The sequence below is a fragment of the Sarcophilus harrisii genome, chromosome 5 (genome assembly GCF_902635505.1).
Source record: "Sarcophilus harrisii chromosome 5, mSarHar1.11, whole genome shotgun sequence".
Classification (NCBI taxonomy): Eukaryota; Metazoa; Chordata; class Mammalia; order Dasyuromorphia; family Dasyuridae; genus Sarcophilus; species Sarcophilus harrisii.
This window is the reverse complement of record NC_045430.1, coordinates 223,193,843-223,208,428: the sequence shown is the minus strand read 5'-3', so window position 1 is coordinate 223,208,428 and position 14,586 is coordinate 223,193,843. Positions and strand designations below refer to the sequence as shown.

The 14,586-nt window shown below is 34.1% G+C and overlaps 1 protein-coding gene across 2 annotated transcripts in view; it reads right to left on the bottom strand.

The window, feature by feature from the left end:
- Positions 1–5,459: 5,459 nt before the first annotated feature.
- Positions 5,460–14,586, bottom strand: part of KIF5B (kinesin family member 5B) — a 63,064-nt gene continuing 53,937 nt past the window's right edge. For both annotated transcript variants that reach the window (XM_031939742.1, XM_031939743.1), the window contains exons 24-26: positions 14,033–14,249; positions 10,845–10,977; positions 5,460–8,015 (exon numbers count right to left, since the gene is read on the bottom strand). In XM_031939742.1, coding sequence (XP_031795602.1) covers positions 8,009–8,015; positions 10,845–10,977; positions 14,033–14,249 — 357 coding nt within the window. In that variant the 3' untranslated portion in view covers positions 5,460–8,008. The remainder of the gene's footprint in view (positions 8,016–10,844; positions 10,978–14,032; positions 14,250–14,586) is intronic.

The following is a 14,586-nucleotide window of genomic DNA, read 5'->3' as shown; positions in this document are numbered from 1 at the left end:
ATTTACAGGATATATACATGGGTAACTTTACAGGATTAACAATTGCCAAACCTCTTGTTCCAATTTTTCACCTCTTACCCCCCCCCACCCCCTCCCCTAGATGGCAGGATGACCAGTAGATGTTAAATATATTAAAATATAACTTAGATACACAATAAGTATACATGACCAAAACATTATTTTGCTGTACAAAAAGAATCAGACTCTGAATTATTGTACAATTAGCTTGTGAAGGAAATCAAAAATGCAGGTGTGCATAAATATAGGGATTGGGAATTCAATGTAATGGTTTTTAGTCATCTCCCAGAGTAAGCCTGACATTATCTCAAATGACTTGTCAGTTTTGGATGAGAAGTCTCCTTACATGGGTAAATCTGTTTCAAGAACCTATGGCTGAAAGAAAAATGCCCTCCTCCCTCTCAGCAAGGATCTTACTCCAAAATTTCAGTAAGCCCTAACTGCCTCTTTCTCTCAAACTTGTTAATTGAGGAACTCTTCCAAAGCTTGAATGAAAACTTTTAAACATATTTTTCTATTATTTTTGGAACTGGTTGAATGATCAAGCTCAAAAAGTAGTCATTACCAGGCTTGGAGGAATGTTTCAAGTAGTGTCCTCAGGGATTTGCCTTTGGCCCTATGCTCTTATTTTTTAAAATCAACAATACAAATCAAATCATAGAATGACTAGCAAATCTGTAGATGACACAAATTTGGGAGAACTAACCTACTGGGTGACAGAATTCTGATCCAAGAAATTCCAACATATTTGAATGCTGTGGAATACTATTGTTCTGTAAGAAATGACCAGCAGGATGAATACAGAGAGGCTTGGAGAGACACGAACTGATGCTGAGTGAAATGAGCAGGACCAGGAGATCATTATACACAGCAACAACAATACTATGATCAGTTCTGATGGACATGACTCTCTTCAACAATGAGATGATTCAAACCAGTTCCAATTGTTCAGTAATGAAGAAAATCAGCTATACCCAGAGAATTATGGGAAACAAGTGTAGATCACAATACAGCATTTCCACTCTTTCTGTTATTGTTTGCTTGCATTTTTGTTTTCCTTCTCATGTTTTTTCTTTCTTTCTAGATCCGGTTTTTCTTGTGCAGCAAGATAACTGTATAAACATGTATACATATATTGGATTTAACATATATTTTAACATATTTAACATGTATTGGACTACCTGCCATCTAGGGGAGGAGATGGGAAGGAGGGGAAAAGTTGGAACAGAAGGTTTTTCAAGGGTCAATGTTGAAAAATTATCCATGTATATGTTTTGTATATAAAAAGCTATAGTAAAAAGAGAGAGAGACAGACAGACAGATAGTTTAGAATGACAGGTCAAATCCTACGCTTGGATTAAAAAAACAAACAAACAAAAACTTAGTAAGTACAGGACAGGGAAACTTTGTTTAGATCAGTTTGTTTTAGTGAACAGCAGATCATTAATCTGAAATAAAAGCATACAAGAGAACTACAGGGATCATAAGTTCTATTGAGAGTTATAAGGATTACAACATGGAAGGTGATATTTGTCATATTCTTTTCTGGTTGGCTCACATACAGAGCATTTTCAAATCTAGTGTTTAGGAAGTACAATGACAAGATAGAAATATTCCGGAAGAAAATAAGGACATTGAAAAGCCTTTAAAAACAATACTTTATGGGAACTATTTTTAAGTATGTGAAAAGATAAATGCAGAAAATAGATATAGAATTGTTTGCTGAAGTCCAGGAGTCAAGACTGACCCAACGATGCTTGGACTACTACTTGTTGGGAATCTTATTGAAGGGATTCTTGGTCAAGTATGGTTTGGATGAAATGGCCTTTTGAATTGCTGTTATTCTGAATTATCTTGAGAAACTGAAAGGATGAAATGCCCCCTTTTTAAGCCAATATTTTAATACAAAATCACAGGGCTAGATGGGAAACCCGCCACTAATTAGTAAGGTTAGACAAGTTAATCGCTTAACTGCACAAGGTGGATCTGAATTTTCTAATTTGTAAAATGAAAGGGAGTTATTTTGTATTTCCTTAGGTTCTTTCCAGTTCTGTCATTTTAGTATAATTTCTACTGAGACTCAAAAATCCTCAATATTAGGTTTGAATATTTAGAATTTTTGGAAGCAGAATAAAGTAGGAGATGGAGAGATAACCATGGTGAAGCCAGAAAGACCTGCTTGACATATAACTGATTGTGTGACCCTAGGCAAATCCTTTTAAATTCTCAGTGTGCCAGGAATTTTTCTAAAACATAAACATGCGCAGTTTGAGTAAATAGAAAATCAGAATTCTCTACACCAGTGACATATAGGTCTTAGCATTTTTAAGTATTAAGGATTTAATGTGACAGTATTTGGGAATGACTTTAATATTCTGCTAAGGCTGTATGACTGTGAATGAAAGTACAAATTAGAACTCTAGCTTACCTAAATTTGGCTAGAGAAAATCCCAGTGCTCATTCCATTGTATGGCTTAAAAAAAGAGGATCTTACATCCTTTTGGTTTGTTAGTACTTAGAATCCCATCCAATCCAAACAGTACCTGTCCAAGAATGCCTGACCACAATCTCCTAAAAATGGAAATTGTATGATTTGAAGAGCAATAGAGAGAAAAATATTGGCTAAAGATGGGCTAGAACATAGCAATGACAAGTGATTACATGGTAGAACTGACATGCAGGACATCTAAGAAATACATAACTACCAAAAGTCCTCACTTACTTCGAGCAAGGAAGAAATGGCAAGACAACTGAGGGCCATCAAGTTAAGTACCTGAAGAATACTTAAAAGATATCACTGTAGTAGGTAGGTTGGATTCTTTATGGGCAAATTAGAGAATACTGACAATGGAATTACATGTAAATAGTCTGTGATCTGCACCCTTGTAGGGCGTATAAATATTGATAAACTCATTTACTTATTCTTGGAAATCTGGGCAACTTGAAATTGGAAAAAAAAAAGATTATGAAAAGCCATATAACTTGAAATGGAATATAATTTAAAAAAAAAGTTTAATACCTTTTATTTTATCAATATTAATTTCTAAATGTCACTGTCAAGTAATGAACTTTTATAATACTGGATCAATTCCATTCAAATATTTATTAAATACCCACTGTATTGTTTTGGGGGATACAAAGAAGAAAAAATAAGAGTCTCTGCACATTTATGTGTATATATATATATATATATATATGCATAATAATATATATATGCATGTATATATATAAATGCAAAGTAAGATAGAGTAAAAGGATAAAAATATTCTAGGAAAATTTGAAGGATATAGCATTTACAGTGAGAGAAATCTGGGAAGATTTGAGGGGAGATAGCAACTGAGCAAAGTCAAATAAAGAATTCCTTAATAAGCAAAGATGAAGTAGTAATGTAATTTTGCAAGGGAGATAAAAGCATGAGAGCAAGGAGGTGGAAGATGGAAGGATGAAATTACGAAATATTAAAATTTGATTGCAACAAAGGGGATCAGCTAATTGTTTTACTGAAATTAAAACTTGAAAGCTTACAGTGTCATTCTATATATACAAGCATATAAATCCTACATACAAGTATTTTATATAAAGGAGGATTTTTAAGTACAGTATAGAAGGTATAACTAAAAGCTGAGGGAAAATCAAACTATTTGATCCTTGCCACTTTATCATTTCATAATTCTCTGAACACTTTAGGTCATGCCACATGATATAGTTTCAACAAGAATCACAAAACTAAAAAAACATTAAAAAATAACCTAGATTTATTGTGCAGATTTATACATTTTCCCGATTACTTGTTTTTATCCAGTAATTTTAATTCGACTGTGGGGAAGGAGTTTGTTCCCAGGAATTACGTATGAGATTGTCTATAATAGCAGCTAACATTATACTTATTTTGTGCCAAGCACTGTGCAAGGCAGGTAATACTTGTTACCTCACTTGACCCTCAGGATTCTCATGTGAGGAAGGTACTATTCTCATTTTATAGATGAGGAAACTGAGGCACAGAGATCCAGAGGCTCCCCAGGATCACAGTCTTGCAGTCAGGAAGATGTGGCTTCAATTCCTTCTTTCTTAACAGGGATTTTTTTTTTTTGGGGGGGGAGGTGTTGCCATTCTTTTCTTTTTTAAAAGGCAATCAATTGGGGTCCAGTGACTTGCCCAGGGTCACACAATTTGGAAGTGCTAAGTGTCTAAGGCCACATTTGGACTCAGGTCCTCCTCACTCCAGGGCCAGAGCTCCATCCCCGGTGCCATCTAGCTGTCCCTGGATTATATTCTTGCATTGAACAGTCCATGGCTTATGAAATTTTCTAAAACTGGTTTTTAACCTCTGGTCTATTGTGATCTTGGTTTAAATATTTCCATAAGTATCAGCATAATCCTCCTTTATGCATTTTAAAACATTATTTCTAAAAAAGGTCCATGGGATTGCTGGTACTCCTTGCAGTCTTGGTCAGTGGGGCCATACTGGCCACCAACTGCCCATTATTACTGTGTAGTTGCAGTTTTAGGGGCTTGTGGGCACAAATCTGTTAATTTCCTCATCCTTTTATTCTTATTTGATAGCAGTTAAGTAAGTTTTTGCTGGAGTGATTTTTCTTCTTACCATTTCTCTCCCTGTACTCTATTCAATGTTTGAATTAGTTGTCAGCTTCGTTATAATTAAAGAGTGTTATAACAACAATTCACATTAATAAAACATTTCACTAAATGCTTTGATAAGCAAGCTATTTAGGTTGCTTTTTTCCATGAAACTTTGACAAGTTCTTATTCTATGAGTAGTTCATTTAGAAATTTTGTCAACAATCTCCCCCCAATACCACCTCTCGATATGCAAATTTACAAAACCTATTCAACATTTCCCTAAATATTCATATTTACCTTTATAATTTGCTTTTAAAGGGGTAGCACTACATGACGTGTCACTTAGATGCTTTTGAAGACCGATTTTGGAAAAGCCATAATCTAATATACTCCATATAGTTTTTGGCATTGAGTACCTAAAATGTATAAAAATTATCCTTCTTATCACTATCACTGTCACTATTTTTCTAGTCTAGACAAGACAGTTTAGAGGAAGAAACCAAGTTTCTCTTTTAAAATTTGGTGTGTCTGTTGGTTTTGTATGTCCACTAATGATCTCAAAAATTTCAGGCCATATTTAAACTTGAAATTCAATAAAGTAAATTGTTAAGCCCAAATGAAACTTTATAATGTCAATTGAAAACATGAAAACTTAATGGCATGATCCATTTCTAGCTAATAATTCCTGATACTAGAGATATTTAACATGTGTTACCCATAAAGTCTACAATAAGATTTTAGAAAATGAATATAAAGATACTTAATGTATACAACTGCTAACATGCCAATATGAAAAGAAACTTGATCTCACTAAAACAAAACAAGCGTACCTGTTTCAAAGTTTTAATAAAGTCACTAAATTTCAGTGTCTTTTTCTCTCTTTATTTAAACACAAATACATTTACAGCATGCAGGTTAAATTAAAACTATATGGCGTCTTCCCCAAACCAATTATCTTTGAATGTATCTTCACGCACTGAAAATAAGCCAATGTATTCCACAGGTAGAATCAGACTCTTGTGTCATTTCATGTCAAATTTAGAGTTATACACAGTAGTGAGTCAGTAATTTTAAATTATGCAAATAATTTAATTGATCACCATGAATAAATATTATTCTTTTATTTCACTGAGTTTTTCTTCTAAACCATTTAACAAGACGATTCAGAGGAACATAAAAATAAAATCCATTCCAAAAAAGGGATACTGCAAATTGGAATAGCATTGCATCAGGGTCCTATTAGAGACTGAAAATGTTCACTGACAAAGAGTAAATGTTCTGTTCCATTGACCTACTATAGGAGAACCAAAGAGCAGTTCCTTTTTAAAAATTTAGATGTAATTCTTGGTAAACTTTGCAAAAGGTTTAAAATTAGAAATTAAAAAATTATTAAGATATAAAAAGGTAATGTATATTTTGAGCTACATGCTAGTTACGATTGCACTGTTACACAGCAATGCTCAGCACCAATATCCATGATACTTTACTTACAGGAATGAAACTACCATATACAGACAAAAGAGAAAAAAATCTGCTTCATTTATGTATATTTCCAAAGAAACCAGTTATCAGTCAGAAGTGAAATACAAATGTCTAAGCATATGTACCCACTAGGCAGGCAATGACAAAGGTGTTTTCATTTAGAAAACCCTTGTCTTCATCACAAATGCTGCAGGATTTTTTTTTTCCTTAGTAAAATTGCTTATCTTGCTGCACACAAAAATTTCATCTTGAATTATGGAGTGTTTCTTTTTCAATCAATCCTAAAGGCAAAATGACCACCTCGAGGACTACACACTGCAACAGCAAGGATTTCTGGCTGCTAATAAAAAAATAAATAAATAAATTCACCCTTTAAATCAAAATTATTACAAAAAGTGGAAATTTCAGTAGTTAAGGAAATAGAAAAATAAGCCAATTAGGGTCTGAAACTTCTGACAATGGCTCCAAATTTCAAAATACAAACATTTGTATATAAAACTTCTCTAAAAAGTTATTTTTGCCACCAACATCCTAATAAAGAACTTTAGAGTACCTATACTATCTGATGTATAGCTCCCAAACCCTCTTTCCCCTAAATTCTGCTAAAAGCCCTAGAAAAAGCAAAGATTTTAGATCTTTTTTCCATATCATTGATATTACTCTTTAAATTAAATTGCTGATTCATTTCAATCTCTGAGAAAGAACTGGGAGTAATATGTAAAAAGTCTAGATCTAATTACAAAATCATGGACTAAAGCCAACAAAAGAAATCATTTTATTTCATGAATATACTAGTGACTCTTGCAAACAAGGCAAAAAAGAAAAGATTCATTTAATATAAAAGGTTTGGAGTAAACATCCCAATATTTCTAGACTAAACCAGAAATAAATTATAGTGTACAACTCAATGTAGAATAGTTTTAAAACACACCGCAGGAATGGGTGACCAAAATGAACTAATTCCTATTTAATATGTATCAGTGTGTTTCACTTAATTTTCTAGCTCTTTAAGCTACTTCACATTTTCTCAATTTCCAAAGGCTAAATTTAGGTCATTGATATAGTACTGATAATGTGAGAATGAGAAATTCAATTTAGTTCTAGACCCTTCTAGTTCCTTTTTCTATGTTAGAGATGATAAATTAACTGTCAGATTTCTGTGCTAGCTAGTAGGTTAATTGGAATGAAGCAGGATAATTTCACCCCATCAAACTATATTGTGTATAGTATTAGGAACAACACATAAAAATGTTCCTTTGCCAAACCAATTCTCTTGTGTAAACTTAAATTTACTTGTTAATATATAGTATTTAACTAAAAATAACCCAGCAACAGGCATTTCATCAGATTAACAGTTAAGCAGCCTGGTTGAAACTGAAATGTTGAGTTATGCAGTGCCCAAATGATTCTCAGAGGCACACTTCAGAAACCAGACAAACAAAACGTAGCCCTGATGTCATTCCCAGGAGTCTTTAAGTGCTGCCCTGATATACAGAATGGGACACATAGTGTTCTAAGTGGTAAAACTTAAATATCAAATCTAAACTCCAACCATGTTCCATGTTCCCTAAAGCAAGGAAACACACACAAAAGGAAGGTTTTAAACTTAAACTAAAATCTTCTTTAAACCTGTAGAGTACATTCAACTTGGCACAGTGCAGACTAAATTTAAGACATGAAAGACAAATCGTGTCATGAACAGGGCTACACTCTGAAATTACACGTCAATTTTCCAAGACGCCAAAATTGCACTCTAGTTGTGTTGAGAATCAGCAGAATTTGCAAGATGAGTTGAGTGGGAAATAGCTGTACAGGCCAGGTATAATTTATACATTTAAAAAAAAGTTATAATCCTATAATCCCTGCGGGGGAGAGATTATAGTCATGGAATGAGGCTCTCTCTCTCTCTCTTGATAACATATCATCTTTAACAGCTGAAAAAGAAAAAAAGCAAAGAAAAATTAGTATTTCAATTTATATATAATTCTGAATTTTCCAGTGTAACTATGAAGTGAGGCAATAGAAGTTTGAAACAACCAGATTAAAATTTACCTAATAATATAATTTTTTTTTAAAGCTATGACAACCACCTTATTCACCAAACTTAATAAAAAAAAAAAAATAAAAAAAAAAAGACTTCTTTTATTTGCCACCAATTAATCATTCTGGAAAGAGAAACAAAATAAGCTAAGAAAGGCTTAGGAAAGAAATGACTCTTTTAGTCTTTACAACATCTAGAAAGAATAAAAAATAATTTTGAGTGTGTTGGCAAGCATAAAAGAGGAGAAGTGAAAAGGCAAAGATGATAGAGAATGCAAAAAGAGCAAAAGAGGAAAATGGAATGAGGAAAAAAGAGGAGAAAAAGGAAGGAATGAGACCCTCATAAAGGGTGAAAGAGGGAGAACATTATTCACCATTCTAGGCAGTGCTTCCGGGTTTCTTATTCAGGGAGAAGTACTAAAATTAGTCCCTAGATAACTTAGCAATAATAGAATCGGTAATAATAACAATGATTGCCAGGGGGATTTTGAATTTTTTTTTTCTAGTGCAAGGAATGAGTCTGAACTGCTCCAGCCATACCAGCATTTTTAAGATAAGACAATCACAGATTACTCTACAAAAACTTTCACACTGTTTTTATCTAGCTATTCTTTATGATAGGAGGGAAAAGGGGTGGGGGAAGGTGTTTCTATTATAAAGAATAAACAATAAAATGAACCCCATATTTTAGAACAGCTTCAAGTAATGCCAATATAGCTAAAGTATAGGGAAGGTTCTATCTCCCTCATGTGGCAAAATTGCTATTACACTGCACCTCAAAATTGAGGTTAATTTAAGTACAATATTGTCTTCTTCCATATTCTTGAGAAGGAGCAGTTCAGTTTATGTGTGACAGCCACGGTAAAATCCATCACCAAAAACTGATGGCTATTTTTAGTGCAAGCACCTCCAAAGCTTCCTAGCCAAACAAGAAATTATAAACAATCTAAAATAGCATGTAGCTCATCTAAAATTGGTCTATAATTGGAACCAGTAAAACAATTATCAGGATTGTTTAAATGCTTAATTCTTCCAATCTTTCCTTCTATGCAAGCCAAGTGAGGCTTTCTGAGATGACTCCTGCCTTGAGGTCTCTGTGGGGCACAGGGAGAGAACACGGCTACCAGATCTATGTTGAATTTTTCTGACCGGAAAGCTAGCCACTCACTGGAGGGATTATGACTGGTAACGATGGGAGTCACCAAAATGAACTAACACTTTTTTGAAGCATTCACAACATATTTGATGATAATAATAATAATAATTTTAAAAAATATTATGAAGGTATTATAGAGCAGAAAATACTGGGTGGGAAGTCAGGAGACCACTAATAATACTGAACATCATTTAAAAATGTATGATTCTGGGCAAGTTAATTAACATCTCTGGGCCTCAATTTTATTATTTTATAAGAGACTAAATGATTTCAAAGATCTTGTTCAGCTCAAATTGTTTGACTTTTCTAAATGGATGAATCTCTATACCATTTTGTTTTGTTTCCTCATGGAAATTAAACCAATAAGCGATTAATATGTACACAGCACAGCACCAGGTTCTAGTGGTAGGTAAAATAAAATGCAACTGCTGCTCTCAGTGACCTCACAACTTAATAAAAGGCTATACATGAAGCATTTGCAATAACACAAAATGAGGCATAAGGATGACAGATTATATCTTATGTAAAGTCCAACAAGAAGGGCTGCAGAGGGAGAGTGTGATTTCTGAATAAAGGCCTGGATTCAGAAACTTATGAGAGCTCTAGGGGAGGTAGTAAACAGTTGCATTTGGGGGAAGTGAAACACACATAGTGAAATAGTATATAAGATGAGGCTGGAAAGGTAAGGAATTTCTCATAATGGAAAAAAGCTTTGAAGGCAAGGCTTGACTGGGCAGGCATTAGAAGACCACTGAAGGGTTGTGAAAAGAGGAGAGATGGCTACTTTTCTTCATATACAAATCATTTCTATCATCAGAATGAAGGATAACTTAAAGGAAAGAAGACTAGAATAGAGATTACTGTAAATATTCCGATGTGAAGACAGCTTCTCTGAAGGGAGAGCAATGGGAACAAAGAGGCCATTTAAGAGATGCTTGAAATGGAAAGGATATAACTTGTCAAAAGGCTGAATGTTGTGGGAAAGGGAAAAATCAAAATGGGGAGTGGGTTTTGGAGAAAAAATCAGACAAGACAGCATTCCTTTCGAGGACTACTTAATCTAATAAAAGAAGTCTAAAACTGTAGAATAACTGTAAAATAACTAAGAAAAGTCACAGGATGTTAGCTGTCTAACAGAGGGCTTCAGCCTCTATGAAAGGCGTGAAGAAAGAGGGGGTCCCTTCTCACTGGGTCCATGAGGGTCTTCAATGACAGACTATGGATTTTTAAATATTATAAGTAACTGGTCATCATGAAATGTTTTCTCCTGCCCTTTGATCTTTGCATTATTTCAGATAGTCACTAAATTAACATTTAATTCATGATTACCTAACCAAGTCTAAGTCAAAATTATGTTACATTAAAAAAATTTTGAAAATAATTTCTATAGCACATGTATGTACCAATAATTAGAATTCATTTAGGAATTGTGATTCTAATAGGGTTTCCAAAAGTTATGGAAACATTTCAAAATTAAGTATCTCAATTAAGTTTTTCTATTCTTCTTTGATCCCCAAATGGGCACAGTATAAAAAAAATTAGAAAATTTACAAGTACAAATGCTTACACTTTATCTTGTCTGCCTCCACCACCACGAACTGCCACAGGTTGGCTATTCTGAGTAAATGCGCCTCCCCCACGAATTGCACTTGGATGAGTTGGAGAAGCAGCTGGATGCTGTCCAGGACGGATGGGCTTAGCTATATAAAAGTAAAGAATGACTTTTGATTACTATTTATCACAATTTTTTTTTTGTATTCCTTTTTTTTAAAAAATTTTTTATTTAATAGCCTTTTATTTACAGGTTATATGCATGGGTAACTTTACAGCATTAACAATTGCCAAACCTCTTGTTCCAATTTTTCACCTCTTACCCCCCACCCCCCCCTCCCCCAGATGGCAGGATGACCAGTAGATGTTTAATATATTAAAATATAAATTAGATACACAATAAGTATACATGACCAAAACGTTATTTTGCTGTACAAAAAGAATCAGACTCAATCACAATTTTTTTCAAGCAATTAAATCATTGTTTCTTTTTCTTCATCAGTATATTTTACAACATCTCCTTTTTTAAAGTGGTCCATGTCTTCAATGATACGAAGCTGGGGGAGGCGGGGGGGGGGGGGGAAGAATTCTACTATTTTATCAAAAATGCCCTGAATTAAAACAAGAATCACATAAGCGTTTTACATCTACCTACACACTATTTTAGATTCTAAACATACACTAATACTAACTCAAAATCTCTAGCATCAGTTTCAACATTTGAGCCCACATAGTTGAAACCATAGCTCCTTAAAGTACTGGAATAATAACAATTCATTTTGTTGAGGCCTCTGTTCCTGGGCTTCCACTTAATGCTGCTTTGATTTTTGCTCCATTAAATGTTCAGGTCTATATACAGTTTTGGAGCTGGAGGTGAGGGAATCACCTTTTCTAGTCCACATCCTAACCCATTTCCTTAAGTTGGGTATATCTTGCTCCTTGAGAGGTAAGAGACATTTATTTGTTCTGTATTTCCAGTACCTAGTACATAACAGGCACTTAATGCTGTTTTACAAAATGAATGATGAGATTGTTTTAGAGGAGCAATATACACCATTTAAATCTTTTTCCTAGTAATGGTAATTATGGGAAGCTTATTAACTGATGATGATAAAAAAAAAAGTAACTAAATACAATCTAAAATACTCTGCTATAGAAGTAACACTTCAGCACGCTACATGAACCAGATTAAAATGTAACTGTACATTTTACAGAATAAGAAATACTTAATAAAAATAAAACAGAACCCTGAGTATGTGGTTTTCTAAGTCAATGTGGAGCTCACAAGTATCCTTAAGAATGGTTTAGCAGTCTCATTTCTCTTTGGGAATGACTCTACTCCTCTAAATTCAGTAGTTCACCAAAGTTGTAGAATGGATAAGGCATTAAATAGATAGATAAATGAATCTAAAAGCACAAATAAGTTGTGCTGAAGCCATCCTTCCTGCCCACCCAATGCTTAGCCTCTGGCAATGGAGCTACTCTGCTACCTTTTACTAAAACCATGTCTTCAAAAATGGTGCGTCCTGACTCTCAAGCCCAAGGCCCTGTTTTCAGACCTGTTCTCTCTGGTTCTGGGAGCCTCCTCTGGGAAATGTTTAGCTCCTCCAGCTCCACAGGACACTGCACTGTTTTTGTCCCTTTTTTATTTTCTCTCTGCCTGGTCCTTTCTGTTTCCTACACTTGAAACTTGTTTTGAAGTTATAAAGTGGACCCTCTTTTCCACTCACTCTCTTAAATGATTATGTGATTTAGAGGCAGCAGACTCCCATTTTGTGGGAGATATGTCTCATTTCCCTAAGACTAGAGACCATAATGAGAGAGAGTCTCTGTGTTATTACAAAGTTTATGGAGAAGGGTAGGATTCCTCTCACTTAAGAAGTATTTATGAGAGTATGGGGGAGGGGGAGAATAGTTAGCATCACAAAATTCACAAACTCTGTGTCTATGTCTCTTGGATACTCAGAAGGTCCACAAAAGGCTTTTAATTTTAATATTAATCCTTAACTCACAGAAGTCATTGTCTGGTAGAACATACTTCCAAATAGCCTGCTTTTGAATAGCAAATTTATTTATGTTATGGGGTAGCTTAAACTCCATTTACTGATAGCTATGAAAAAAAAAAAGCCATATGAATTCCTGTCATAAAAGAGGCCTGAAGAAATGATGAACTAAAGGAGGAATAAAACACACATTTTTGGACATGGCCAATACAGGAATCTGTTTTGATGTTTTATGCTTATTTGTTATAAGGATTTTGTTTTTATTTTTCTTCTTCCAATAGAGGGAGAAACAATTAAATACTTGCTAATTGAAAAAAAACAACAACATTTTTTTAAGTAAAAGAAAAAGTGAGATATCATTAACAAGGGTGATGAACAAAAAATAAAATGACAGCTTGAAAGTTGTATTCTCCCATATTATAAGAGTTAAAGAAAGTCCTCCATCAAGCTAGAGGGATTCTCCAGAGAGGAGTATGTGAGAAAGTAAACAAAAATCACATGGTAGGAAAAGGCAGAGATAGATTTCAATCATGGTACCTTTGAAGGGAATTTCCAAATTGATGAAATTATAAATCCAATTCACTGATTGTGTGTGTGTGTGTGTGTGTGTACGTACATACACACACACACACACACACACACACATACACACACACACATACTGAAGGGAAAGCATTACAAAATTCACAAACCATCAAATAAACATATTTTGATTTCTTTTCATTCAAATTGTTTTTAGAAAATTCAAGAACCATTTAGCAACATCAATAAAATACTGATTTAACCAATTATTAAAAAAATATTTTTTTCATGCTGACAAGTAGAAATTTATTTCTATAAGAGGATCATAGAGATATGAGAATAAAATTATCTGGACTTGCATTTGGCTCCACTTTTGTCATTTAATATTCTAAGCAGTATTCAGTTCTAGAAGTTCTGGTTTTGCTTTTTAGTTTTTCTATTTTCTACATAGTGTTCTGTGACCAAAGACTATAAGCTTAGAGATATGCAATGTATGCTCATAAATGGAAAAGCCCTTTGGATAATATTTGAAGATTAAATTAAAAGTCTTAAAAATCTCTCTCATGTAGTTTAAGAGCACACATAACATATCTAAAATAAATCAGGTTATCATCTCTCTAAATGAAAGTTATTTGGTTTAAAAAGAGAGTTAAAAAAAACTTTTCCTTGTTCTACTAACCAATCTGTGCAGAATGTCCCCTCCTGGCCATGTTCTTTGACCTGACTGCTTCCTTAATCCGATCGACTTCTTGCTGATACCGTTTACGATCCCGAGAGGCATTTTCTTTGGCTTCTTTCAGAGCAGACTCCAAAGCTTTGACTCTCTCAGCTGTAGCTCTAAGTCGTTTTTCCAATTTTGGAAGCTCACAGCGAAGATCTGCATTATCACGTACCAACTAAGGGTAAATCAAAGTGAGTATTAGAATATAAACCACATTTCACTTAAAAGGTAAATATCTTCTATCTTCTGGCATTTTTGTTTTTAATACATACAACCTGATCCTGCTCTTTCTTGAGAGAAAGGGAAAATGGGCACGGGCCAGTGTAGATGCAGGTGTAGAAGGAAGAGCTCTTTGGCTATGGGGTCTGAAGACCTGAACTGAAATCCCAGATCTGTCACTTGCTGATAACTTTTTTCTACTCACCTGAACTCAAACATTCATTTATCTACAATATAAAAGAGAGAGAAAACAAAGGGGACAAAGAGCTGGCTTTAGCTGATGCCTGGGACTC